This window comes from Poecilia mexicana, unplaced genomic scaffold (assembly GCF_051168715.1).
Source record: "Poecilia mexicana isolate PSO_F unplaced genomic scaffold, ASM5116871v1 scaffold_3, whole genome shotgun sequence".
In the NCBI taxonomy this organism is placed as follows: domain Eukaryota; kingdom Metazoa; phylum Chordata; class Actinopteri; order Cyprinodontiformes; family Poeciliidae; genus Poecilia; species Poecilia mexicana.
The window spans coordinates 1,842,822-1,869,680 of record NW_028263372.1 but is presented as its reverse complement, the minus strand read 5'-3'; the positions used below and the strand labels follow the sequence as shown (position 1 = coordinate 1,869,680).

At 37.5% G+C, this 26,859-nt stretch overlaps 1 protein-coding gene and 1 long non-coding RNA gene across 3 annotated transcripts in view; both read left to right on the top strand.

Moving 5' to 3' along the window:
* Window positions 1-26,859, top strand: part of LOC106907994 (protein jagged-2-like) — a 117,179-nt gene that overhangs the window by 60,463 nt on the left and 29,857 nt on the right. Inside the window, exons 6-15 of one of the 2 annotated variants that reach the window (XM_088004034.1) lie at window positions 14,688-14,818; window positions 14,960-15,079; window positions 15,179-15,292; window positions 19,541-19,654; window positions 22,307-22,420; window positions 23,656-23,702; window positions 24,200-24,373; window positions 24,653-24,803; window positions 24,909-25,073; window positions 25,639-25,752. In XM_088004034.1, coding sequence (XP_087860160.1) covers window positions 14,688-14,818; window positions 14,960-15,079; window positions 15,179-15,292; window positions 19,541-19,654; window positions 22,307-22,420; window positions 23,656-23,702; window positions 24,200-24,373; window positions 24,653-24,803; window positions 24,909-25,073; window positions 25,639-25,752 — 1,244 coding nt within the window. The remainder of the gene's footprint in view (window positions 1-14,687; window positions 14,819-14,959; window positions 15,080-15,178; window positions 15,293-19,540; window positions 19,655-22,306; window positions 22,421-23,655; window positions 23,703-24,199; window positions 24,374-24,652; window positions 24,804-24,908; window positions 25,074-25,638; window positions 25,753-26,859) is intronic. The other variant, XM_088004035.1, reaches the window with a different exon arrangement.
* On the top strand, window positions 15,311-18,510 carry LOC148160081 (uncharacterized). The gene is made up of 2 exons (XR_015762439.1): window positions 15,311-17,073; window positions 17,601-18,510. It is a non-coding gene; the product is annotated as an uncharacterized LOC148160081 (long non-coding RNA).

Below are 26,859 nucleotides of genomic sequence, written 5' to 3'. Positions count from 1 at the left end.
AACTGAAGAAAGATCTGATTCATCCACGTCCTTATCTCTTCCAGGCAAGAGATTCTCTGAATAATAATTGTTCTAAACTTTTCGCTGCCACTTTGTTTTGATTAATGGGACATCACAAATGACAATCACTCTCTCATATATTATTAAAACATGTTTACATTTTTGTTGGAAATGAATGACACTGATTGTGACTCAGATTTCACATCATAGTCTTATAAAGTACCAAATATGAGTTTACTCCCAAGTACACTATATTGACAAAATTATTTGCTCACCCATCCAAATTATGGGAATCAGGTGTTCCAATCACTTTCATGGCCACAGGTGTATAAAATGAATCACCTAGGCATGCAGACTGTTTTTACAAACAGAATGGTTCGCTCTCAGGAGCTCAGTGAATTCCAGTGTGGAACTGTGATAGGATACCACCTATGCAACAAATCCAGTTGTGACATTTCTTCACTCCTAAATATTCCGCAGTCAACTGTCAGCTGTATTATAAGGAAATGGAAGTGTTTGGGAAAGACAGCAACTCAGCCACCAAGTGGTAGGCCACGTAAACTGACGGAGTGGGATCAGCAGATGCTGGAGCACATAGAACGAAGAGGTCACAAACTTTCTGCAGAGTCAGTCACTACAGACCTCCAGACTTTATGTGGCCTTCAGATTAGCCCAAGAACAGTGCGCAGAGAGCTTCATGGAATGGGCTTCCATGGTAACCAGCTGCATCCAATCCAAACATCACCAAGGACAATGCAAAGCGTCAGATGCAGTGGTGTAAAGCCGCCACCACTGGACTCTAGAGCAGTGGAGGCGCTTTCTCTGGAGTGATGAATCGCGCTTCTCCATCTGGCAATCTGATGGACAAGTCTGGGTTTGGTGGTTGCAAGGAGAACGGTACCTGTCTGATTGTATTGTGCTAAGTGTAAATGTTTTGGTTCAGCTTCAAAATAAAAAAGGCGACCTACACACAAACTGACAGATCATCAGTGAAGCAGACCTTTAAATTAGCTAATCAACCACCGCTGTGTTACTTTGGCTAAGAGCAGTGGCTAATCATACCACCGCAATCACTCATTAATAATTGCAAAATACACATCAGGCCTAAAAACCCCAAACTGTAACGAACTGAATGTTCTGTTCTATGTGGGAGTAATGTTTGTATGTTTTTGGTGCTGAATCCTGATACATGAAGTTGCGTTGTTGTTAGTTGCTATGGCAACGAGTCTGCGCGTGTATCGTAAAGCCGACTGAAAGCGAGAAAATAAGAATGAGCAGTTTTGAAATATTTTTCCCTTTGCATAGCACTAAATGAATCCTACCTAAATCTCCAGGTTTCACTTTAACGAACTACTTCTACCGCGGCAGCGCGGAGCTATGAAGGGTATGTAAAAGAATAGTGTGATGGGGGCCGGGGGAGTGGGGATAAATTTGCAGTACAACCTTTTGTGGAAATAGTTTAACATGTTTCACAAATGACCTCATTTTGTTCGACATCCTCCATATAAAATCCAAACTACTGCCAAATTATTGATCCAGCCCTGTTTCTCTTCGGAACTAGACAAGTTCATCTGATTCCTCTTCAGTTACTGTCTCATTCACGGCTCGCCTCAAACTCGCTGTCAACATGTTTGTTTTCTCCACGCAGCGTGGTTGGTAGAAAATTTTCAGGTTGGGAGGTGGGAGGGACTAGTGATGCATTCATTGGGTGTCGGATAAACCATACTCACAGTGAATTTGACGGTGAAAGTTTATTATTTGAACAATTTTTGATATAGCCATTTTAACTATCTTAAATTGAAATGATTGTGATACATGGAGTATACTCAATATATCGCCCAGCCCTGTGTGCTTCACCCCCGAATTTTCCGCCACAACTTGCAAACTTCCCTCATTCACTCTCAGAGCGTTATAGTTCCACACGACATTGCTTAAGATTTACTGCTGCACAGTGTAAATAAAAGAAGCTGCAAAGTGAGATGCAGGTGATCAGTTTTGGTGATCGGCAACAAGAGACGTGTTCAGCGATCACCGATCATACACTTTTTTACGGAAATCGAATAATTGTGATTAGTGGCCAATCAATTGGCACACCTCTAATATGAATTGAGGTTTTTGAGAAAAAATCCTAGAGGAGTTTTTTAACTACAGATTGTTTTTCAGAAACACAAAATAGCAGTTACACCTCTTCAAATTCTTAAGCACAAGACACAAATTGTATTCTTTGAGTCACAATTAAAAAAAATCTTACATTTAAAGTTTTGCCCCAAATGATCCAAAACAAATGGTGCAAAACAAATTCACATACCTGAGTCAGAAAAAATTAAATGTGAATATTTGTTGTTGGTGTACTCTTATCTATGTTGTCAAATTCTAGTGAAAGTCACCAGCCATTTCCTTCTGTCATCAGTAGATAACTGCAGTATTTTGTATGTTCACCATGTGTTAGTTTGTGTTAAACCATCCAGCAGAGTAAACAGAAGTGAGAGAGGTAGTCATCATGAACACCTGGGGGATTCACTCTTTTGGGGTTAACAAAATAAAGCCTCAAAAATGATGGTTGATTCTTGAGCTACAAGAATAGCTTCAGTTTCTCTCTCTGTAGCTGTAAAGAGTTGTGCAATTATACTTTACCTGAGGTTTTGTTTAATTGGTAGAAATGTTTGTTCCATAAGCAAAAATGGTGTGTTTTGAATTTCCTTAACTACACTGTGGAAACTGTTGACATGTCTTAGTCTAGTCAATCAAACTAAGACTACTGCTTAGTTTGATTCAGTGACTGCCACACTAACTTAAGTCTGCGAAGTATTTTCAAGTTTTACTAAATACAATAAAGGTTCATTTATATACTGGACAATACTCAGTTTTGTGGAAATTATTGACATAACTATAAGTAAACGGAACAATGTATTTTTCTGAATACATGTTTTCATGCATCTTGGAAAGGTTAGGTACACGGCCTTCAAAACTTTCACATTTCATTATAGATATAGATACAGATAATGCAGTGTGCTGCATTACACTGTAAACCCTAACAAGTTCACAGAACTCAAAAATGATTTTGTCACAGATTACACAAAAAATATTTTAGTGATGTTTTTAAATGTTTTAAGTTTACATAAAATAAAAATTACAAGTGCAGTTGCCTTAAATTATCTCAACATTGTCTTATAAATATTGATCAACTTATGATTAGGGAATATTTCACTTAAAATTTTTAATATCTTCAACTCATATGCTGGAAATAAACTCAAATTTGTTTTGTTTTTTTCAACTCATAATGCTGGAAATACACCAATATTTGTCAATATTCCTCAACTCATAATCTGGGGGACATACACTCCAAATTAATCCTATACTAAAATACGGAAGTGATGTCACAGTGAAAATTAAACAACTTTTTTAATTCATTTGTTGCTATTGAAATACAATGTGCTTCACAAGAGAAACAAAACAATCTGACCTATTTCAGGCTGAACTAGATCACCGTTATAATGCAATGGCTGAACCTCATACACAGAGAAATTCAGTCCGAGACTGATGACTATAAGCTTCGCGCATTTGGTTCTTACTCAACTCACGGTCCGAAATAAAACAAAATAACAGTGGATAATTATTGTTTTTTTTGTTTGTTTGTTTGTTTCATACTAACGATTTTAATTCACACTGAATAATTATGAGAAATATTAAATTTATGTAAGCAAAATATGAATAGTTTCAGGAAATATTCATGTTTCCCAAAATGCATTGCAGGAAAGCTCTCGCAGCTCTGTTGTGAGAGGCTTCTGCTCTCCTTCTCTGCCTCTGTCACGTCTGTCTGGGCTCCGTTTCGGCCATAGTAATTAATGACTGCAGCTGCAAGCATAGACATGATATAAGAGTAGACCCCGCATTGGCTGCTCCGGCGTAGGAAATACGGCGGCCATCTTGGAAGGGTCGTCCCTCCTACTTTGCTCAACCAAAACAGCAGAAGATGTCTCAGCACTGATGGATATTGTTGTTCGGATTGATGGACTGTTGATGTGAGGGCTCGACAGACAACATTTCACAACTATGATGGACATATTATTGTGTATATATTGTGATTAGAATATTACTTTACTGTATTTATGTCTACCGGTGAGATACCAGCTAATATTAGCTACAGTGCTTGGTGTAATTCCGGGTTCAGCCTCGCTATGAAGGCTAACTGAGATTCCGTAAATCTAAAAAAAATAATTATGCTCTTAACATTGACTTAGATTGTCTGACACAAGAGCCTATATTAGAAATGTGACAGTGTAACGTATATTATAAAACTTATATTACTTGTTATAACATTCATCAGCAAAGTTTACACAGGTGGTAAAGACTATTATTTATGTGTAATTCTTTCATTCTGTCAAAAGTAAGTTAGCTCCCAAATCTTCCGTTTTTGTTTTGAAGGTTTCATAAAGACACGATGTGAGGAAGAAGAGGGAGATATTTTTAAAGAGACGGATTCACTACAGCACTGATGAATCTCCCATCAGATTTTGGACTCAATCTCAGCTGCTGAATCACTCTGAAGCTAGAACTCGTCGGCTAGCCGACAGATAATATATTAGGCTGTACATGTTTATATGTATTATATACATATAAACATGTATCTAATATATATTATTCAGTGTTAATCATTATTAATCTGTGTCATTATTAATCATTATTTATTTGTGTTTGTATATTTATAGAAATATGTATTGATATTACTAAATAATTTATTAAATAAATTATGAACGGCTGTGTGGTTTGTAAAATGCTCATCATACATCAATATCAGAACATTCTATTCCTATTCTATTGTTTTCCCCACTAAGAGTATTTAAATATGCTGAACTATATATCAATACAATTAAAAAATACTTAAAAAATGTACTTAAATACTTTAAAAAAAAGCTAAATGTAGCTTTGACAGATGTTTGAATATGGTTTCCAGTAACAAAAAAGCATGTCATGATTGACTAAATCCGCTGATATGTCATTGTGCCTGCTAGACATATAACGCTGAGTGGAGTGGTCGACCCTTCCAAGATGGCCGCCCTAAATCTCGTCAGCGACAATAGGCGAGAGCGGTCCATGAGTTGTCTATTCCTATGTTATGTCTATAGCTGCAAGTGTGTGTGTGGGAGAGATGGAGACGGCGGAGCCTCCATTGACTTGTATGGAATTTTGTCGTTTTTCACAATTTATGTCATCAATTTAACTCAGAATGCCACTAAAAAGAATAGCACACTTAACGGGAGTAAGCTGCATGTTTTGATACCACCTTTGTCAGGGTGCATGCACCGGTTAGGGCTGCATTAAAGGTGACGTAAGAAGAATAAAAAATAAAGAAACACCTTATTGGAACATAGGTTCCTGCCATGCATTGCATGGGCAGTCCCCAATAAAGGCAAATTCAAGACAGCTGACTCATCATACCTGAGTCAGCTGGTATGATGCTGATGAGTCAGCATCATACCCACCCACCAGAACGTCATGATGTTGCTACTGTCAGGACACTACACTCAAACCTTTTGAGTGTTCCACTCAAATTAGCTATAAAATATAGCTAATTTGCAGCACTGATGCACTTTAACCCTGTTCAGTTAAAGTGGCATAAATCTCAACAGAGCTCAAAACTTTATAGTTTGGTCAACTCCATAATGACATTTGACTGCTGTGAACTTAGTTATCCCAAACAGTTACTAGCTTATAACTATGAGCTAGTATAACTGCTCATAGTTATAACTAGTATAACTAGTTATGAGCTAGTTATACTAGCTCATAATTAGTATACTAGGGTATACTAACCCTAGTATACTAACTATGAGCTAGTATAGTTAGTATACTAGCTCATAGTTAGTATGAGCTAGTATACTAACTATGAGCTAGTATACTAGTTAGTATAGTTAGTATACTAACTATGAGCTAGTATGAGTTAGTATACTAGGGTATACTAACCCTAGTATACTAACTATGAGCTAGTATAGTTAGTATACTAGCTCATAGTTAGTATGAGCTAGTACAGTGTTTTTCAACCACTCTTCCGCGGCACACTAGTGTGCCGTGAGTGATCGTCAGGTGTGCCGTGGAAATTATTCAATTTCACCTATGGTACCGTATTTTCCGGACTATAAGCTGCTACTTTTTTCCTAAATTTTGAACCATGCGGATTGTAGCCCGGTGCGGTTTTTCTGTGTATTTTTTCTTCAACCACCAGGGGGCTCTCTAGCAGGAAGTGAATCATTAGAAGTCAAAATTGTAAATCAAAGAACGCGTTGATTTTCATTTAGAACAACCACATGCTAGCAGCTGGCACGACGTTGAAATGTTTTCAAACTCATATGATGCAGCTTTTAAGTTGAGGACTGTCGATCTGACAGTACAGGAGGGAAATAAAGCCGCTGCACTTAAGCTTGGTGTGAACGAAACCATGGTTAGTAGTGACTAGCGGCGTAATCATGTAATTTTCTTACCACTAGATGGCAGTAGGTACCGAGCATTTTACATTAAAACAAGAGATGCGTGAATGTTACAGGTAGCGGTAAGCATATACATATTATAAGGATAGACCCTCATGCATAGACATAATATAAGGGTAGACGCCGCATTGGCTGCTCCGGCGCAGGAAATACGGCGGCCATCTTAGAGCGGTATAAACTCCTACTTTCCTCAATCAAAACAATAGACGATGCCTCAGCTCTGAGGGATATTATTGTTCGGATCTATGGATTATTGATGTGAGGGCTCCACAGACAGCATTTCACAAGTAAGATGGACATATTATTGTGTATATATTGTGATTATATTATATATTAGAATATTACTTTACTGTATTTATGTCCACCGGCGAGATACCAGCTAATATTAGCTGGTATCTCGCCTAGCTGGTATCTGAACCCGGTGTAATACGGGTTCAGCCCCGCTATGAAGACTAACTGAGATTCTGTACATCTAAAAATATTAATTATTCTCTAACATTGACTTAGATTATATGACACAAGAGCATTAGAAATGAAACAATATAACACATATTATAAAACTTATGTGTTATAACATTCACCAGCAAAGTTTACACAGGTGGTAAAGACTATTATTTATATGTAATTCTTTCTCTAGTAAGATACATCCCAAATCTTCCGTTTTTGTTTTGAAAGTTTCATAAAGACACGATGTGAGGAAGAAGAGGGAGAAATCTATAAAGAGAGACGAATTCACAGGATGGATCTCATCAGATTTTGGACTTAATCTCAGCTGCTGAATCTCTGAAGCTAGAAGTCGGCAAAAAAAAAAAAAAAAAAAAAAAAAAAATATATATATATATATATATATATAAACATATATATATATATATATATATATATATATATATATATATATATATATATATATATATATATATATATATATAAACATATATATATATATATATATATATATATATATATATATATATATATATTCAGTATTAATTATTTATTTGTGCCATTATGAATCTTTATTTGTGTTGTATAGTTATTTAAATATGTATTGATATTACTAAATAATTTATTAAATAAATTATGAACGGCTGTGTGCTTTGTAATATGCTCTTTATACATCAATATCAGAATATTCCATTCCTATTCTATTGTTTTAGCCACTAAGCATATTTAAATACTTAAATAACTTAAATAACATACTTAAATAATACAATTGTTTATAAATGTAGCTTTGATAGATGTTTGAATATGGTTTCCAGTAACAAAAAAGCGTGTTATGATCGATTAAATGCGCTGATCCGTCACTGTGCCTGTTAAACACATAGGACCGAGTGGAGTGGTATACCGCTCCAAGATGGCCGCCCTAAATCTCGTCAGCGACAATAGGCGACAGCTGGGCATGAGGCGTCTATCCTTATATTATGTCTATGCCCTCATGGACCGCTCTCGCCTATTGTCGCTGACGAGATTTAGGGCGGCCATCTTGGAGCGGTACTCCACTCCACTCAGCGTTATGTGTTTATCAGGCACAATGACGTATCAGCGCATTTAATCAATCATAACACACTTTTTTGTTACTGGAAAACATATTCAAACATCTATCAAAGCAACATTTATAAACAATTGTATTTTTTAAGTATGTTTTTAATACATAGTTCAGCATATTTAAATATGCTTAGTGGCTATAAGAATAGAATAGGAATGGAATATTCTGATATTGATGTATAATGAGCATATTACAGAGCACACAGCCGTTCATAATTTATTTAATAAATTATTTAGTAATATCAATACATATTTATATAACTATACAAACACAAATAAATAATGATTAACACTGAATAATATATATTGGATACATGTTTATATGTATCCAACAACAATGTACAGACAGACAGACAGATCTATCTATCCGTCTCTCTTTATAGATATCTCCCTCTTCTTCCTCACATCGTGTCTTTAGGAAACTTTCAAAACAAAAACGGAAGATTTAGGATGTATCTTACTTTTGACAGAGTGAAAGAATATAAATAATAGTCTTTACCACCTGTGTAAACTTTGCCGGTGAATGTTATAACACATAATATAAGTTTTATAATATGTGTTATATTGTTTCATTTCTAATATAGGCCCTTATGTCAGATAATCTAAGTCAATGTTAGAGAAGAGCTTTGTCTGTCTTCAATTTCTGCCAGGAAATCAGCTGTTTTCATCCAAACATGCACAGGTTTCACACTAGGTGGGTAAAATATACAGATATTGACATTTTGTACACCCAAATCTTCATATTGTAACAATCTTTCCCAAATATTATTGCTTCTTTCAGAATAAGAATTATTTTCTGTATTCCGGCTATAAGAATGCTTGTGGATTAGTTTGTAAAACACTGAAGTTTTCTACAACTTCTTTAAATTTAATACCACAGTGTTGTGACACTGTTCAAATGTATTTTTGAAGTGGACATATTACGTGCAATTGGAAATCAGAAATGTAAAATGTGATAAAAATACATTTTTGTGTTTATTTGATTCCTATTCAAGACACTTTGATAAGAATGACTAATATATATAATATATGCGACTACAGAGTATCTTTGTTTACATTTTTGGTTGGTGGTGTTCCTCGAGATTTTTTTAATTAAAACAGTGTACCTTGGCTCAAAAAAGGTTGAAAAACACTGAGCTAGTATACTCATACTAACTATGAGCTAGTATAGTTAGTATCACCCAGATCTCTTGCACCCAGATCTGCAAGAGATCTGGGTGATCTCTTGCAGCAATAACAGCTGCAAGAGATAACTTGCAGCTGTTATTGCTCAGAGATAACAGCTGCAAGTTATCTCTGAGCAGCTTCTTTGTCACTGGTTAAGAAATATATCCCAACAGCTTTATGCTGCCACTGTAACCGGGTTCAGCTTCACTCCACTGTACGCGGCTGGCCCAAGTAACCCCTCGAATCTGCGTTGTGTAGTTTTTTAATGAAGACAAGGAGTTTCTGGGTGATCAGGCAGTTTATTTCCTGAATGGGAACATATCGGGGATCGAATCAGTGCAACGGCTCAGCTTCAATCAGCACGCTACAACAGAGCGAGTGTTATGTTAGCTTTTTAACTTAGCACATGGAGGGTTTAATAATAAGATTAAAAGTACAAAAATTGGTGCCAGGCACGTATCTAGTAAATATTAATTACTCACCATTTATCTAAGTTAAAAAAATTATGTTTTATCTGTTGCTAACATTTTTCTACTCGGTGTGCTAAAGAATGAAACTCGCCTCTCGTGCAGCTTTCACAGACTGGCACTGAGTACAGAAGCCAGCAGCATATAACCAGCCACACAGAGAGGAGGGCACCATTTCCCCATTGCACTGATACATAAAGCAAATGGGATTCTATAACCTAAACACTGTTACACCACCACCATGTTTCACTGGGAAAATGATGTTTAGAACAATGTGCAGTCTTTGTTTTCTGTTTTTGTTGTAATGTTGGAGAACCCGACCCTTGAAAGTTGTGGTTCTATAAACTGAACCACAACTGTCCTGTCTGCTGTGTTTCTTGGTTGCTATGATGCTGTTTGAGCTTGAATCTTTAGAAAACCTTTTGAGGCCAGAACCAGAACTGCTGCTGCTATACGTGCAGTTGGACTCTGTTTACCAGTTAGTTGACTTTTAAAGGTAGTTGTTTTCTGTGTGCATAAGAAGAGTAGTTGCTTTCTTTGGGAATATGTCAACATTTTCTATAACCATATTTTCCTTTCGTTCCAATTTACAGATAGTTTGTACTTTGTGTTCCTGATAAAATACAGTGAAAATAACAAAATGACAAAATGTGAACAACTTCAAGATGCATGAATCCATTTGCTGCCTGTGCAGGGTGTGCATAAAGCATAACTTTCTGGACATGTGTGATGTGTTTAAAGGGACTGGAATTACGGATGGCATGAAACTGAATAAAATCTCATCAAGTTAAACCGTTAAGCTATGTGTATGTGTCATCATTAAGCAGCAGGTTAGTGATTAACCTGAGGACTACAGTGTCTCCCTGTTGCTTCTGTGTAGTGCTCTATATCACTACTGTTTGAGCAGCATCTATTTTGGAGTGTTTGTGGGAGCTAGAAAAGAGGGTTAGAGAAGGAGGGAGTGGTGGTGAATCCTTCCCAAAATAGACCTGACAGAGAAATGACAAGACAGGTGGTGGCAATGTTACCCAGTGGCCTTGAAATAACAGAGAGCTGCTATAAACCAACAGATTAGCTAACCCTGAGCAGGCCTTCCTTTCAAGATGACAAACTCTTGTTCCACACAGCCAACCGGTCATTCCAAGTTTGACCTCAGCTCAGCTTCCACCACAAGTTAAAGAAAAGATGGAAACAACGGTTTTTTTATCACACAAAAAGGAAATTTAGGCACAACAGCAACATATATAAAGTATCACACAAATAGTTCTTAGTATTAAAAACACACTGTAAAACATTTGAAGGTGGTTTAGCTTGAAAATGAAGCCACCTGCTGCCTTGAAAATGTGATTTAAGTCTATAAGATAGTTTGTACTTTAACTCTGAAATTAAAGTTCATGAAGTTGATTTAACAACAAGAGACAAATCATCTAAACATTGTTTTTAGTTCATTAATCTTGAATTGTGAGTTTTAACTTATTAGTCCCCAGCGCCCCCTGTCACTTCTTTCTCTCTCTTTCCTCAGTCTCCCTTCTGCTCTCTCTCCTCACATTTGCAACCCGTTAACCCAGGTCTATTGTTCCAGCATGAACTCTCCTAGTATTTAATCACACCTCCTTCATTTACTCCTTGTTAGTTACTCTTAGGGATGCGCCGATCAGGTTTTTTTGCTGCCGATACCAATCACCTATGAGGCCGATCTCTGCTGATCACCGATCTTTGTCGATTGCCTGGAATGGCTGTTAATTTTTCGCTTTAGGTATAAATGATACCAAGTGATCTGGCAAAATTTTAAAAAAATTATCTGGCAACGAGCTGTTCTGAGTCATGGTGCACTACAGATAGAGCAGTTATGATGGTCAGCATATCTCTATGTGCCTTAAGTTGCTGCAACTTTCAAACAAGTCACCATGTCAGACTTCAATAGGATCCAAATCAAGAGCTGAAACAACAAATGAAATCTGAATTTGAAAGAAGATAGTCCTTCAAACACATGCACACACACAGACACAAACTAAACAGTGTCTGCTGAGAACTCTCCTGTGTTCTAAAAATAGAGACTGTCACTCAGTTTGATGATGATTTTCTGGAAGGAGATTACTGTGAAAACACTCTGCTTTGTCAGCACTTGTCTGTGCAGTCTGACCCTCTCTCTGTTGATCTTTGGCCTCCATCACCAACTTAAAACACTCTGAAGGATTATCATTATTCCTTATTTTAAACCAGAGTTTATCGAAATGATATCCAGCACTCTTCACTGGCAGCAATTGCTCCCAAAGCATGAAAGGCTTTATTGTTGCATTTATTGTCACCTCACTCTGCATATCTCAGTAACCCAAATTGCAAATAAGACAGTCAGTTTTCTGTGATAGAACTTATATGATGTCTCTGGTCACACCTGAACCATATCTTCTTCATTGGTCTTCACAGTGTTAGACAATGTTCACCAAAGAGTAAATTGGTAGGAAAAGTGGGTTTCTATACACATTCACATTACTACTGCAGTTATCTACTGATGACAGAAGGAAATGGCAGGTGACTTTTACTAGAATTTGACAACATAGATAGAGTAAACCTAGGGGCGCTGCCAGAAATCGTGGGCCCCCTGACAAAAAATTTGTTTGGGCCCCCCTGCGCAGCTGCTGTTACAATTTTTTGAGTCTATTTGACCCAATAAAAGCGTCGCAATTTTAAAGGCTTGCACCTGCCTTACTTTCTTTGGTTCAATACTGATAATTAGCACAATATTTACTGCTCATGAATTTAACATCCAACAGTTCACATCCAGTATGCAAGTAGGTTGCTTAAATTTTTTCTATTAGTTTTAGATACTGAAATGTCTCTCCTCATGAGCAACAGTCAAAAGCAACGTTCACCTACACATAAAGCAATCCAGGTTTCTCAAAAATGCTATGTAGTTGGATTTTATTCAAGCTTCAGTACATAACTTTAATAAAAATATGTTTTCTCCATATTTGTTAAAGCTGTCACCATGTCGTAGCAGTTTGTTATGAGAGATAATCTGTGAAAACAACCAATCTCCTCCATCTCCTTCCTGAATTACTATTACTGGTTAAAGTAATGCACCGTTCTGACCAAAATAACCAATCAGAACTAGTAGGACGCTCTTAGCCCCATCAATTAGCCTCATTCGCTCACTGCTAAATGTGGTGGAGAAACAACTTATCATTACAAGAAACCGTTTATCTGCTGTCATTGGTAGCTATACTAACTAAACTGAGCATTCACAGTTTGAATCTGCACAGCTCTGTGCTATGCTAGCTGCAGCACAGCACAAATCAAGGGGAGGAAGGATGAGCAGCGCTACATGAGATTGTGATTGACAGCACTAAAACTCTCCTGCCACTGACTGGTTGTTTCTAGCACTAGGAGAAAGCAGAGGAAATAGATTTTTCACAGATTACCTCTCATACCATACTGTCACAACATAATGACAGTTTAAAAAAATATGTGAAAAAAATATTTATATAAAAGTGACATACTGCAGCTTTGGTAACACTTTATCTGAAGGGGGTGAATAAGACTGTCATGACACTTTCATAAACATGACATAACACATGTCATGAACATGAATAAGCTTTCATGAATATTTATGACTGTTGTCATAAAGCTTCATTCGGTAAATTATGACACTTTTAATACAATGTTGACATTATTCAAAATGTCTGTTATGACAACTTGACATTAACCAAGAAATCATTACTGTTTAAACGTAACCTTTAATAACATAAAGTTACCTCATTTTTTAAAGTGCAATCAGTAATACTTTTATAACAAAATATCAGTAATGATGATCAGTCTTATTCATCCCCCTTCAAATAAAGTGTTACCACAGCTTTAATTTCACTCAGGAGAGGAGAGGACAGGTCAGGAGAGATGTGGGTTAGAGCTGCTGCTGACTGACTCATCTGTTGTTAAGTGGTAAAAGTTAAAGGGACAAGTTAAATATAGGGGAGGGGGGTTTCAGGGCAAATATGGATGTGTGTTTTTTGATCTGGGAGTGGGAACATAAATTTTTTACTGCTAAAAACAATCTTTGAAAATACAATTTGCTTAATTTTGTACTTGACAGGGCCCCGTTTTTTTTTTTAAAGTTTCTATGAACAAAAAAGAAATAATTACATTGCGGATGGCCCCCTGTTGGTCAGGGCCCCTAGAATTGTCATCACTGCCCCCGCCTCCCCCCTATACCGTGCCCCTGAGTAAACCAACAAAAAATATTCACAAGTTATTTTTTCTGACTCCTGTTTGTGAATTTGTTTTGCACCATTTGTTTTGTTTGATTTGGGGCAAAACTGTAAGTGTAAGATTTTTTTTAAGTGTGAAGAATAGATAGAACACAGAATACGATCTCTGTGTTGTACTTTAACATAATTTGAAGAGATGTAACTGCTCTTTTGTATTTCTGAAAAAAATAAAGAAAGGTGTCTGAAATAAATCTATAGTTATCTTCACTCCTCTAGGATTTTTTCCAAATACTTTAACTTCTCAGTTATAAACCACAATTGCTTGTGCACCAAAAATGTCTTCATAAAACCAATCATTCTGTATCACTTAAGTTATTTCAGATTGAACTTCTGAGCATGCACAATGTCTTCTTAACATAATATGATATGGGACTTTGCAATGGAACAGATTGGGTTGTTGAATTCACTCAGTCCTGTTAAGTTGCATTTAAAATAGCAGTTTCTATTACTTTAACAAGTCAAAAAAACAACAACTGTAAGATAAACATATGAAAGTATGCTATGTTTATTTTTAATTCCAACTCCTTCATAGTAATTAACTAGTTTCTAAAACAACATCCTAAGCTCTGATCATCTGTTCAGTCCATTACTTGGACATGTAGAGGAGCACCTGCAGACCTACCAAAACAAGGAGGTATACCTAAAGTAAAACAATTGACAATGAGACAATGGGAGTATGTCGTAGATGCCGATGGTAACTCTGGAGGAGATGCATAGATTTACAACTCAGGTGCACAATGTCTAATACCAATGTATTCCAGGTGTAACTATGGGTGGGATGGCCCACTGTGTGACAGATGCCTCCCATACCCGGGATGTGTTCACGGTACCTGTACTGAGCCCTGGCAGTGCACCTGTGAGAAGAACTGGGGTGGGCTGCTCTGTGATAAAGGTCAGATTTCTCTAACCTTTGGTTTAAACAAATCTATGTGTGCTTTTCAAAAATAGGATATGTCCATGTCCCATTCCAGAAGTGCAACAGCACAAAGCTTCAGTCTAATCTAAAGAGTTTATTACTGATTTTGGTGTCCAGACCTGAATTACTGTGGGACGAATCAGCCCTGTAAGAATGGAGGAACCTGCATGAACACAGAGCCAGATGAATACGACTGTGCTTGTCTTGACGGCTACTCCGGCAAAAACTGTGAGATTGGTGAGTATGTTATTAATGCCCAAATCATATAAAAATACGACTGTTTTGTTGCAACAAATTGGAAAAAATCAGAAGTAAAATGTACAACTGTCTCTCTAGCGGAGCACGCTTGCCTCTCTAACCCCTGTGCCAATGGAGGGACTTGTCATGAAGTCCCTTCAGGCTTTGAGTGTCACTGTCCTGCTGGCTGGTCTGGACCAACCTGTGCTGAAGGTAAGATGCTTGGTTCCCTTTCAGTTCAGAATAAAGGAGCAGACAGAAAGAGCTGATTAACAGGCAAGGGCTTTTTAATGGTGGTAGTCTGTGTAGTGTAAGAGCTGTCTGAAAGGAAAAACACTTTCTAGAGTCAGAACAACTTCCGTTATGCAAATTACATATTCCCTTTAAACCAACCAATTAGGAGAACTTAAATTATTGTTTATAATTGTTAAAAGTAATTGATTCAAACGTCCTAATCTATAGCAAAATTAGAGGCAACATCAAGTTTCCAAAATTCTCCATATCTAAAAACAGCTGACCATTTGCAGCATAAAGTAGAGCAGAGCTAGCATTTCACAGCTCTAATTTATGCTGCAAATTGCAGTCAGTAGGCGACCATGGGTAGTTGAGCTGTGTTGATCCGCTCGACGACATTTGTTCTGTTTTGTATAACAAAAAGTTTTGGTTTTTCTGCTTTTGCTTTGAAAATGTTAATGAAAGTTTGGTAACACTTTATTTGACGGGTATTGAATAAGACCGTCATGACACCCACATAAACATGACATAACACCTGTCATGAACATCAATAAGTCTTCATGACTATTTATGACTGTTGTCATAAAGCGTCGTTCGGTAAATTATGACACTTTTAATACAAAGTTGACATTATTCAAAATGTCTTTGTTATGACAACTTGTCATTAACCTCGCCAAAAATGTCTTCCTTATGACAACTTGTCATTAACCTCGCCAAAAATGTCTTCCTTATGACAACTTGTCATTAACCTCGCCAAAAATGTCTTCGTTATGACAACTTGTCATTAACTTCGCCAAAAATGTCTTCGTTGTGACAACCAAGAAATCATGATCTGACATAATTTTTTTTAATAAAAGTATTACTTTAAAAATTAGCTTTATGTAGTAATATTATATAGCTCTGCCATGATAATTTTCTTGATTGAATTGATCCTAAAGTTTTACAGCAAGATGTCTACAAATCACTTACGAACATAGCATTTGAAACATTATTTAAGGCTGTTTAACCCTTGTGCGTGCGAGGACTGAGGCAAACGTAGAGAACTGTGGCAAATGATAAAGTTTTACGTGTGTGGGGTCGGTTGGACCCCTTTTCTAAACACAATTAAGTAGTGCAATACACCATCTCCACCAGTGAGAGGCAGCAGTCCACGAACAGGCGTGCAGTTTGTTGGTGAAGAAGAAATCTTCCATATTGTGGGGCAAACCTAACACAAGTTATAACGGCCAGACATCCTGTTTAAAAAGAAGCTGAAGTTTGATACCTAATACATATGAGGTATGTGTCTTATTAACTTTACTTCTTTTTTTTTTTTTTTTTTAGAAAATAACATCTATTTCTCTTTAATGTTAGCTATGAGCAATTCAAGCCAATCCTACCTTAATGTCAGCTAAAGTTATTAAACTCCATTACCGTAACGTTAGCCCTTAATATTAAACATATTTTAAAGACAGGCAAATTGTTTTTCCCTCCAATTTTAATCTAGCAAATCAAAAGCTAATATATTAGTCAAAGTTATCCTTTATGTGCGTTATTTAGCAACTTGGCTGATGTGACACAGTGCTTGTGTTCTTTGCTTTGGCAAGTTTAGCCACATGAAGACCCAGGCTAGCCTAAGGACACATGGTGGGGAGGACAAAGTTGGCTAATGAAGACATGCTACGAGTGTGGAGGATGTAATAAGGACCAGCCACCAGAGAAAGAAGTTCCTGTTTGACCAAAGAGAAAGAAGCAGATGAAATATTCCCCAAGAAAATTAGGTAAGTCGTTTTTGTGTTAATATTTTCACTATGTGAAGTGGGGTGGGACAGCCAGTGGGGAATGGGGAGCAGGAATCAACATTCACCAGCTGAGTTAATAAGTTATGTTTCAGACAACTAAAAACTGGTGTTAAATCTATTTATTTATTTATCTATAAGCTTCTTGCAAACAACCCTAAGTTAGAGTATCTGGTTAGAAATCATTTAGAATGCTCATTAAGTAAAAAGATACAGTCATTTGCCTAAAACTATACATTAAATGATGCTTTCTAAATAACAGTGGCAGTCTGTCTGAACTTCTGCCAGACAAATATTTGATCAGAATAATTTTGTTCAGCTCCAGTTATTATGCTACTTGTATTAAGAAATAGTTGTATTGCAGTTTATAACAACCAGTCATGTTAACTAGGCATTTGTCTGCCAGTCTACCATTCTGACAATGTGCAGCAAGGGACATTTTTGGAATGGTATTTAAATAAATGCTGGAATATGATGACATTGTTTTTTGTTTTTGTTCTTTTTTTAAGTGACCGCAATGAATTGAGTCATCACTGAAGAGATTCACCAAGTTTGAATTCATGAAAAGGCTTTCGCCATGATTAACTATTGCAAGAACAGCTGTAATTTCTGAGCATTTCTGGACACCTTCAAAGAGCTGCTTCCAGGAAATGAAGACAAGAAGAAGAGCTCCTGTTTTCAGAGCATTACAGGAAGGATATAACGAAGGAGATGGCTGAAGCAAAAAATGTTACTGTTGAAAGAACCTATTTTCTTAAGTTAAAGAATAAGTAATTCTGTTTTAGTTTTTCAATCAGTATTTCAGAGTAACAATATACTGACCAGACGTTAAACCTTCTGTTATCTTAGAACAAGTTATCTTTTGTTTTATTCCAATGTACAATGGCTTTGTTCTACAGTTATGATGGTAGTTATAAGTAGTCCAGTATGTTTCACTTCATTTGAGTTAAGACTTAATATCAATGACTCTGTTAGCATAACATTTGACACTGTAATACTAAATTACAGCTTTATAATTGTTGCTACTAGTTTCCATTTACTTGAGGTAAAAGTTAATATTAATGACACTTAATGACTTCGTCATAATTGTTACTTGTTTCACTTGCAGAAACATTTAATATTAATGACACTGTAATGACACTTAATGACTTTGTCATAACTGTTGTTACTTATGTCACTTTACTTGGGGGTAAAGTTAATGTTAATGACACTTAATGACACTTAATGACTTTGTCATAACTGTTACTTATGTCACTTTACTTGGGGGTAAAAGTTAATATCAATGACACTGTAATGACACTTAATGTCATTTTCATAACTGTCGCTATTTGTTCCACTTTACTTGAGATAAGAGAAATTGTTAATGAGTCTGTTATTAAATCATTTGACAGTGTTAAATAAAGCTTATTGAAATCTTTACTGGTTCTCCTTCTTGTTTTGCTTTATTCCAGGGAGTGGAAATATTAATCATTGTTTTGTTAAAGCTTTTGCTAGTGTCATAATTAAATCATTATGCCTACTATTATGACAAAATTATGTTAGATCATGATTTCTTGGTTAATGACAAGTTGTCATAATGAAGAAATTTTTTGTGAGGTTAATGACAAGTTGTCATAACGAAGACATTTTGTCTAGATTAATGTCAAGTTGTCATAATGGAAGACATTTTGAATAATGTCAACTTTGTATTAAAAGTGTCATAATTTACCGAACGACGCTTTATGACAACGGTCATAAATATTCATGAAGACTTATTGATGTTCATGACAGGTGTTATGTCATGTTTATGTGGGTGTCATGACAGTCTTATTCAATACCCGTCAAATAAAGTGTTACCGAAAGTTTAAAGGTTAAAAGGTCAACCAGCCTTTGGTCAACACCAAATCTAACAAATTGGTGTGAACTGTTTGTGCTATGTTTGTGCAGTAAAAATGTCTTTTGTGCCCATCATTTTGAAGATATTAATAAAAAAGTTTCCCGAGGTCATTAGAGGTCAACCAACCCCTCTACTTACCCCCTCCCACTCAAATACGTAAAATCAAACAAATTTGGTATCAATCAACTCGGCTACATTTGTGCTGGTTTGTGCAACAGAAATGTGCTGCTTTTGCTTTGAAGATATTGATGATAACCTCTGATCTTTAAAATGATAGCAGCACAAACAAAAGTTTTTACTGTCCAAACCAGCAGAAGCATAGCACCAATGCTTGATACCAGTTTATTAGATTTGAAGAGGAGTGTTATTTAACTCAATGTTTTTTTTATTGAAGTTTAATTCTCAACTGTATGTATGAGATATCTAAACCTTTAATGACAGAGACAGAAAGCCCTAAAGGATTCAAAAGCTCCTATGGATTTTCCTAGTGTTCCCAGTGCAACCTAGAAACAACCAATCAGAGCTTGGAGGAAGGTCTTGTGATAATATCTGTATTGTATGTCTACATTTCAGACACAGATGAATGTGCCTCTGCCCCCTGTGCTCATGGAGGGACCTGCATTGACATGGAGAACGGCTTTGAGTGCCTCTGCCCTGTGCAGTGGACAGGAAAGACCTGCCAGATTGGTGTGTTGTCCCTGTTGTCTCTGTTGCTGGTCATCCTGAGACAGACACATACCATCAGATGATTTGCTTTTCCTAGTAAAAACCACTGCTTTCAGAAAGAGCTTGGCCATTTTAGCATTAAATTGCTAACATGTGGGATGACTTTTTGCTGTGATAATGCTGGTGTGTATCCCTTTGTGCAACAGCAACAGTGACAGTTGTGTCGGTTAACATGAAGTATTATTACAGGAGCTGTTTCATTTCACAGTTGTAAATGAAAAAGCTCCTGGGAAGGAACGTCTCCACATTTTGTCTCATTAAATATTATTACAAATAAAAAAATTGGTGTGTTTGTATTCAGCCCCTCTGATTCAACACTTGGTAGGACTTGCTACTACTGCAGGTTTGTCTCTACCAGATTTGAACATCTACAGGCTAAACATCAAAACAGCCGTAGCCAAGACAGGTTGGATGGGGAAGATCTGTGAACAACAGTTCACAGATCTTCCCCTGTGAACTGTTGCCGCATATTCTTAGTTTGAGCTTGATTAACGGCCAAATCTGGTTTGATGTATACCATCACATTGCAGTGTCAGGTCTTCTGCAGCTCCTAACAGTTTTCCTTCCAGGATTCTCCTCCACTGAGCTTCAGTCATATTCCCTTCACCTGTGAGCCACTTTTTTCCTTGCTGAAAAAAAATCCCCACGGCACGATACTGCCACCTCTGTGTTTCACTGTGGATGGTTAGTCCAGAACATTGATTTTCATCTACACATGAGGTTTTGCATGTTGACCAAAAAGTTCAACTTTGGTCGCATGGCCAGAGCAACTTCTTGTTTACTGTGCTCTCTAAAAACATATTGTCCTCTGGGGTTTTAAATGCCCTTCTTCTTGCCATTCCTCCATACAGACTTGATGTTGCTGCATTTTAATTCTTGTCCTGTTAAGTGAGCCCCCCACTGGAGCTGTGGATCTTTGCAGCTCCTCCAGAGTTACAGTATGTTGGCTGTTTGTTGATTAATGCTCTCTTTGGTCAGCCAGTCAGTGTAGGAGGATGTAAATGTCTCAGTTGGTCCATCCTCTCTCTATGTTCAGGTTGAACAGAGAAATGCTCAATGCTTGGGACTTTTCTGTTCAATTCAGCTTTTATGTAAATGCCAATTCACAGCAAACGTATTCTCACGCCACTTTGCAAAAACAGAAATAGTTGATTCAATCCAATCATAGAGGCAGATTTCAAGTAAACTACAAACAGTCCAAATTGATCCTATTTTTTCAACAGTTCAGACAGCTTCTGTTTATTATTCAAATTGGTTAGAGTTTTTATCAAAAGAAACTCAGAAAGCTGCCCTGAGAAAGCTGCCAGAAAGCTGCCAATGATGAGCAGCAATCCCTCCTAGAGGAGCATGTAGTGACAGCAGACTGTTGCTTGCATTGTGTTGTTGACCTGGCAGCAGCCCCTCCTATTAACCATGCATGCTTTAGAATATAACTCTGGTCTAAACTTCCTTCCTGACATGTCTGCTGTATTCCTTTGTCTTCATGATACTGGTTGTTCTCTTATGATCTCTAGCAAACCTCTGAGGTCAGAAACAGAACAACTGGAGCTAGACTAGCATTCAGTTACACGCAGTCAGACTTACTTTACCAATTAGGTCACCACTGAAGGTTGTAGTAGCTTTCATGTAGGGGTATCAAAGTATAGGGTTATGAATACAAATGCACACCAAACTTTGTGATGGTCTCTCACAATGAATAAAACACAGAATGCATATGGCTTTAAAGCAGTATGAAAACTTTTACAAGGTTATATGCGTCTTTGTATCTGTGTGAGTGTGTGTGTGTTGTCTACACCAGTCCCCAGCAGTGGTAGTGTCTGCAACCCAAGCCAGGTGACTTGAGTAAAGCTAAAAATAACCACCGCGTGGCAGCTGCTGGTCTTGGGAGCAAATATCATCCTGTAAAGGGAATTGGGGGGAGGGGCAGAGGGCTCCAGACAGGACGTAACAGAGGAGTAAATGCTCTACAGTCTGCCTCTCCAGCTTCTCTCAGGAAACATTAACAAGCAGCAGGAGCAGCAGTTTGCTCTGTGTGCAGAGAGGACCCCGTGGGACACAGAGAGCTGATTTGGAGCAAAGGCTTCTGGGTGTTTCATTTCAGAAGGCCAACAGGTGCTATTCACCTCCTGGGAGTACTATTAATGCTCTGTGTTGGGTTTAGTGGACGAATTGGTGAAACTGACCACTTGGAATGTCACAGGTTGGCCTCTAGGGAATGCAACAGAGACACATTAACCCTGGGGGAGCAGTGGAGGAAGTAAATCACTGTTCAACTTCTGCTTCAAATGTTTCTAGTAATCTTGCATTTGGATCAAAATCTCATACAAAAACAAAAAACAAAAAAAACTGCTTCAACATCTTCTCAGAACAACACATCATGGAGGTCTTTGACCACATTTACTGTTTTACAGTCAAAGATCTGGAGGGGAATCATATTTGGTTTCATTTGTAATTTACTACTAAATTTGTTTAAATGACATGCAATGCCATGACACATTAATGAAATGTCAAGACGTAAATACTTTGATTTTGGTGGGATGAGTGTAACACAGCTGTGCTTGGTGATGGGACTTCTTATTCCCTGTCTTTGTGTCTCTTGTCTCCACTTTGCAGACATTAACGAGTGTGGGGGAAAGCCTTGCCTCAATGCTTACTCTTGCAAAAATATGATTGGTGGATATCACTGTGCCTGCTTTCGTGGATGGGTGGGCCACAACTGTCACATAAGTCAGTATGATTTCAGAAAAGTATTGGCCTTCAGTCTGCTTCCTGCCTGGCTACATCACTCTTAGCTGTAATCCAGAGCCTTTACTGACCAACCTCTGTTCCACTGCCAGTATATGTGTGGGTGTTCTTTCTCAAGTATCCCCAACATCCCTGTCCATGTTGCTGGTTGGTTTTAAAGATAAAGCATTTAAGCTTTATCAGAAGCTTAAATGCATGCATAAAAGTACTAGTTCCATTTGCAGTAATGGAACTACTGCTAATGGTTCCATTATGATTTTTTTATATGGGAAAAAAAATCATAATTGAAATAATCTGCCAATGGAACCAGTATTTCCTCATCAATATAAGGAAGTATTGAAACAAGTTCATATATCTGCTGAAAAGTTAGATGTAAGATAGTCTTCTCTTATTTCTAGTGTACTAGATTTTTACACTAGAAACTGAATCAAAATTGCTTGGTGAGATTTTGTGTTTTTGCAGTATACACATAACACATAACATCCCATCTCATTTCCTTTCATCAGAGGTCAAAGTTTGGGTCAGATGATTGGAACTTTGAAGCAGATGGACGTCCCAGCCTGGCAGTGATCAAAAACACACATGAAAACTGTATGACTGTAAATCATGCCATATCTCAACTCAACAAACATTCGTGTACTAGCAGGATTTCTATTTTAATGGGCAGGAATGTGTCTATAATTTTAGTTATATTTTAAAAATCCACAGTAAATGCAATCTTTTACACCAGTTCATCGCTTTTATATTCCTTGAACTTGTTTGCAGCATACATATACAACCATTCCACCTGATGAAAGAGTGATTCAAATACGTCATTAAATGATGAGTGGATATTAACTTATCTAGTTGATGTAAGTGCAATAGAAGCTGGTCAGTGGAGGTTGCTGGAATTTCTTCCTCTGTCTTTAGTCTCATGCCTTTCTGCTGGATTTTTCCACGCTTCACCTGGGCTCCAGGGTCTCTGACTAAATCTAAAATTTCTAAAAACTCTGTTCAGTTATCCATGAGAGATTTTCCTAATTAGTATAATTGTTTAGTTCCACATTTTCTTCCTCTGAATCTGCATCTCTTTTGGGGGTTGATCATCCTGCTCCGAGTGTACACCAGTGCACCACTTCTCCCAGCCTCCAACAACCACTTCTCACATGTTGCTCCATCAGTGTGTTTCTGTCTCCGTTTTCATTGAATTTCATTTCAAACCTTTGGTTTTTCCTCAGACATGAACAGTTGCCATGGACAGTGTCAGAATGGAGGCACCTGTAAGGTAATGCCCACTTCTCATTCTCAAACATGCTGCTGGTTTTGATTTTTTTTTTAATGCTTTTTTGAAGATATAAATACAAGAACAAGAGGCGTGTCAACTTTCTAACGGCTTCAGCTGCTGTCTAAGCCATTCTTCCTAACTACTTTACCAGATGTCAACTGTCAACGCAGTTGACATTTTTATCGTACATATGAATTAGGAAATAATTAGTATTATTGATAAATAATTGTTGACTCTGAGCTGAATTTAGAATGTCTTTGTAGATGAGTTGGACTTTAGGCTTATTGCTGCTGGATGACTGAATTATGCATTAGCTGGTGTAGTTTTGGAATTTGATAAAGTCTTATGTTAAGGAGATTATCTGGTGCTGCTTTAGTGATCTGGTCTTGTCTGTCTTGCAACTAAGTGAAATGAGAATTTAACCCTGAGTTGCTTTTGACAGCTGTTGGATCTATTGACTGATTTGCTGAGAACCACACTTGTTGTCTTCATACCAGAACACAGCCAGAGGCTACCAGTGTGTTTGCCTGCCAGGTTTTGTGGGTCGGCACTGTGAGGCTCAGAGGAACCATTGCTCTAGCAGTCCTTGCAGAAATGGTGGTCGCTGCCATGTGCATCTGGAAGGTTTTGTATGTGACTGCCCACCAGGGTTCACTGGAACCACCTGTGAGGTGAGGAAGGTATTGTAAGCCTATGTTTATTAGTAACAGTTAATGAGAATGAGGCAAGATGAGATTTTAATATTTTCAAGAAAATGGAAATCCTCAGTTTTAGTTCTTCAATAAAGCTAACTATTACGTAATAATTGATGCAATGAGACTGCCTGACAAAAGAGCTCATTATAGCCCTATGAAATATGATGTATAGCAACTGTTTTGTTTCTTATGTTGAATAACATTGACAGTGTGGAGAGTTTGAATGTGCCTCAGTTATTGATTTCTTCTCTGAAGGTGCAAAATGATCCTTGTAATCCAAATCCTTGCCAAAGTAAGGCTCAGTGCAACAGCCTAGCTGGTGACTTCTACTGCAGCTGCCCTGATGATTATGAGGGCAAAACTTGTTCTGAGCTCAAGGACCACTGCAAGACCAACCAGTGTGAAGGTAACAAGACTTCTACTAGAGTCATTGTTTTTTCATTATTTCTTTCAAACCAGCAGGAATGCTTTGCTTTCTGATTTTGACCATTTTCTTGTCTATAACCCAAAGTGATTGACAGCTGCACTGTTGCCATTGCAACCAATGATACTCAACAACAAGTGTGGCACATTTCATCAAATGTTTGTGGGCCACACGGCCGTTGCATTAGCCTGCCTGCCGGGAACTTCAGCTGCTCCTGCGATCTGGGATTCACTGGCACCTACTGCCACGAGAGTGAGTCATTATTAGGTTGACACTCACACATCGTCTATATTTATCACCAGTTATCACTAGGAACCACAAGCCTTATGGTAATTCAGGCTCAAGTTTCGCTAATCATCACCATCAGTTTGGTGTATAGTGGAAATAAAAAGTCCAGAGGAAAACCTGAGCTACATGTCACAGCGTTACCATTCTCGCTCTATTTACAAGTTTTTTGTTACTGTTGATGTGCCGGTTTTTATAGCTCGGCATCTTATTTTGACTGTGCATTTTTTTGCCTTGTGTTTGTTGCTGCTTCTTGGTCCCTTCTACGGTCCCTTGAAAAAGGGAGTCCTGGCCCTCAATGGGCTTTTATTCTGGTAAAATAAAGGTGAAACGAATAAAAAATACACATTTCAGTTCAGTGGATATCTTAAAATGCACAGTGGTCAAATATAAAAAATTTTTTTTACTAACAACTGAACCAGGAAGTGGATTTTTTATTTTGTATTGTTTTACAAAGAAAGGAAAGCATACCATTTGTTAATGTACTTATTTTTAGCAACTTCCTTCTCTTAAATACTAACTTTGTTTGCAGATATCAATGACTGTGTATCATACCCATGTAAAAATGGAGGCACCTGCATAGATGGGATAAGCTCCTTTGAGTGTGTCTGTCCAGGCGGCTGGGAGGGTGACCTCTGTGATGTTGGTGAGTGTGTGACTGGGCAGCACAAATTTAGACTGGCAACAAACAATTTCTGTGGGAATCTGAAAAAAAAATGTTTTCAAGTTACAGCCTTCTTCTACAGAACCGCTATAACTGACTCCCCAATGCATACATATGATTTAGCTCCAAAAGTGATGCTATTTGGTAATTTATTATACATTTTATTGTTTTTTTATTATATCTCTCCAAAACCACAAGGTGTGTCATTATATTTGATACGGTTCAATAAATGTTAGCTTTGTTACATCAGTTTTACTTTAGAGCAGGGGTCCCCAAACTACGGCCCGCGGGCCGGATCCGGCCCGCCACGTCATTTGGTCCGGCCCCCTGAACAATGCCGGATCCGGCCCGCCTGCTCATACCAGAGAGCATTCAGTGTTTTTTTTCATATATTGTATTTTCCGGTTTATATGTGGATTTTTCTTCAACCACCAGGGGGCTTTTGAGCAAATGTGAAACTTACTTTCCCTCAATGGAATATATACTCGTCAGTCACCGTTTCACTCACGGTTTTTTCCATTTGCATTCTGGGTAAAAATCTATCCAAAAGCGCGAATGTGTCGTCGTCTCCCCCCCCGCCCCCCGCTCGACAGTTTCAAATACAGAAGCCCCCCCCACCCCCCTGACAAGAATTTTTTTGTTTTTTTTTACTGCAAAAACTAAGACCGGCCCCCGACCACAGAAAGGAACAGCTATGTGGCCCTCGCAGGAAAAAGTTTGGGGACCCCTGCTTTAGAGCATTAAGAGATATTCACAAGTCATTTTTCTGAAGTCACCAGTCATGTGAATAAACATTGCTCACCTAGTCTGGCCATAACAGCATAAATATAGCTTAGAAGTGCAAACCTGTAAAGTTTGTCCTAAAGCGTAATTTAACACTTGAATATTTACAATTATATTTTAACTTTTCAATGTGCAGAAAAAACAATTGAGTTTCAGTCTCTTGGTTTCACTCCTGATCACTTAAGATAAAGATTGTTAAGATTCGAGTCTCAGACCATGAGTATTAGTCAAGACTGAAGTCTTTGTTTTTCCTCTTTTAGTTTGTCTCAAATCACTGTTTCTGGTTTGTTTACACCATTTATTTTG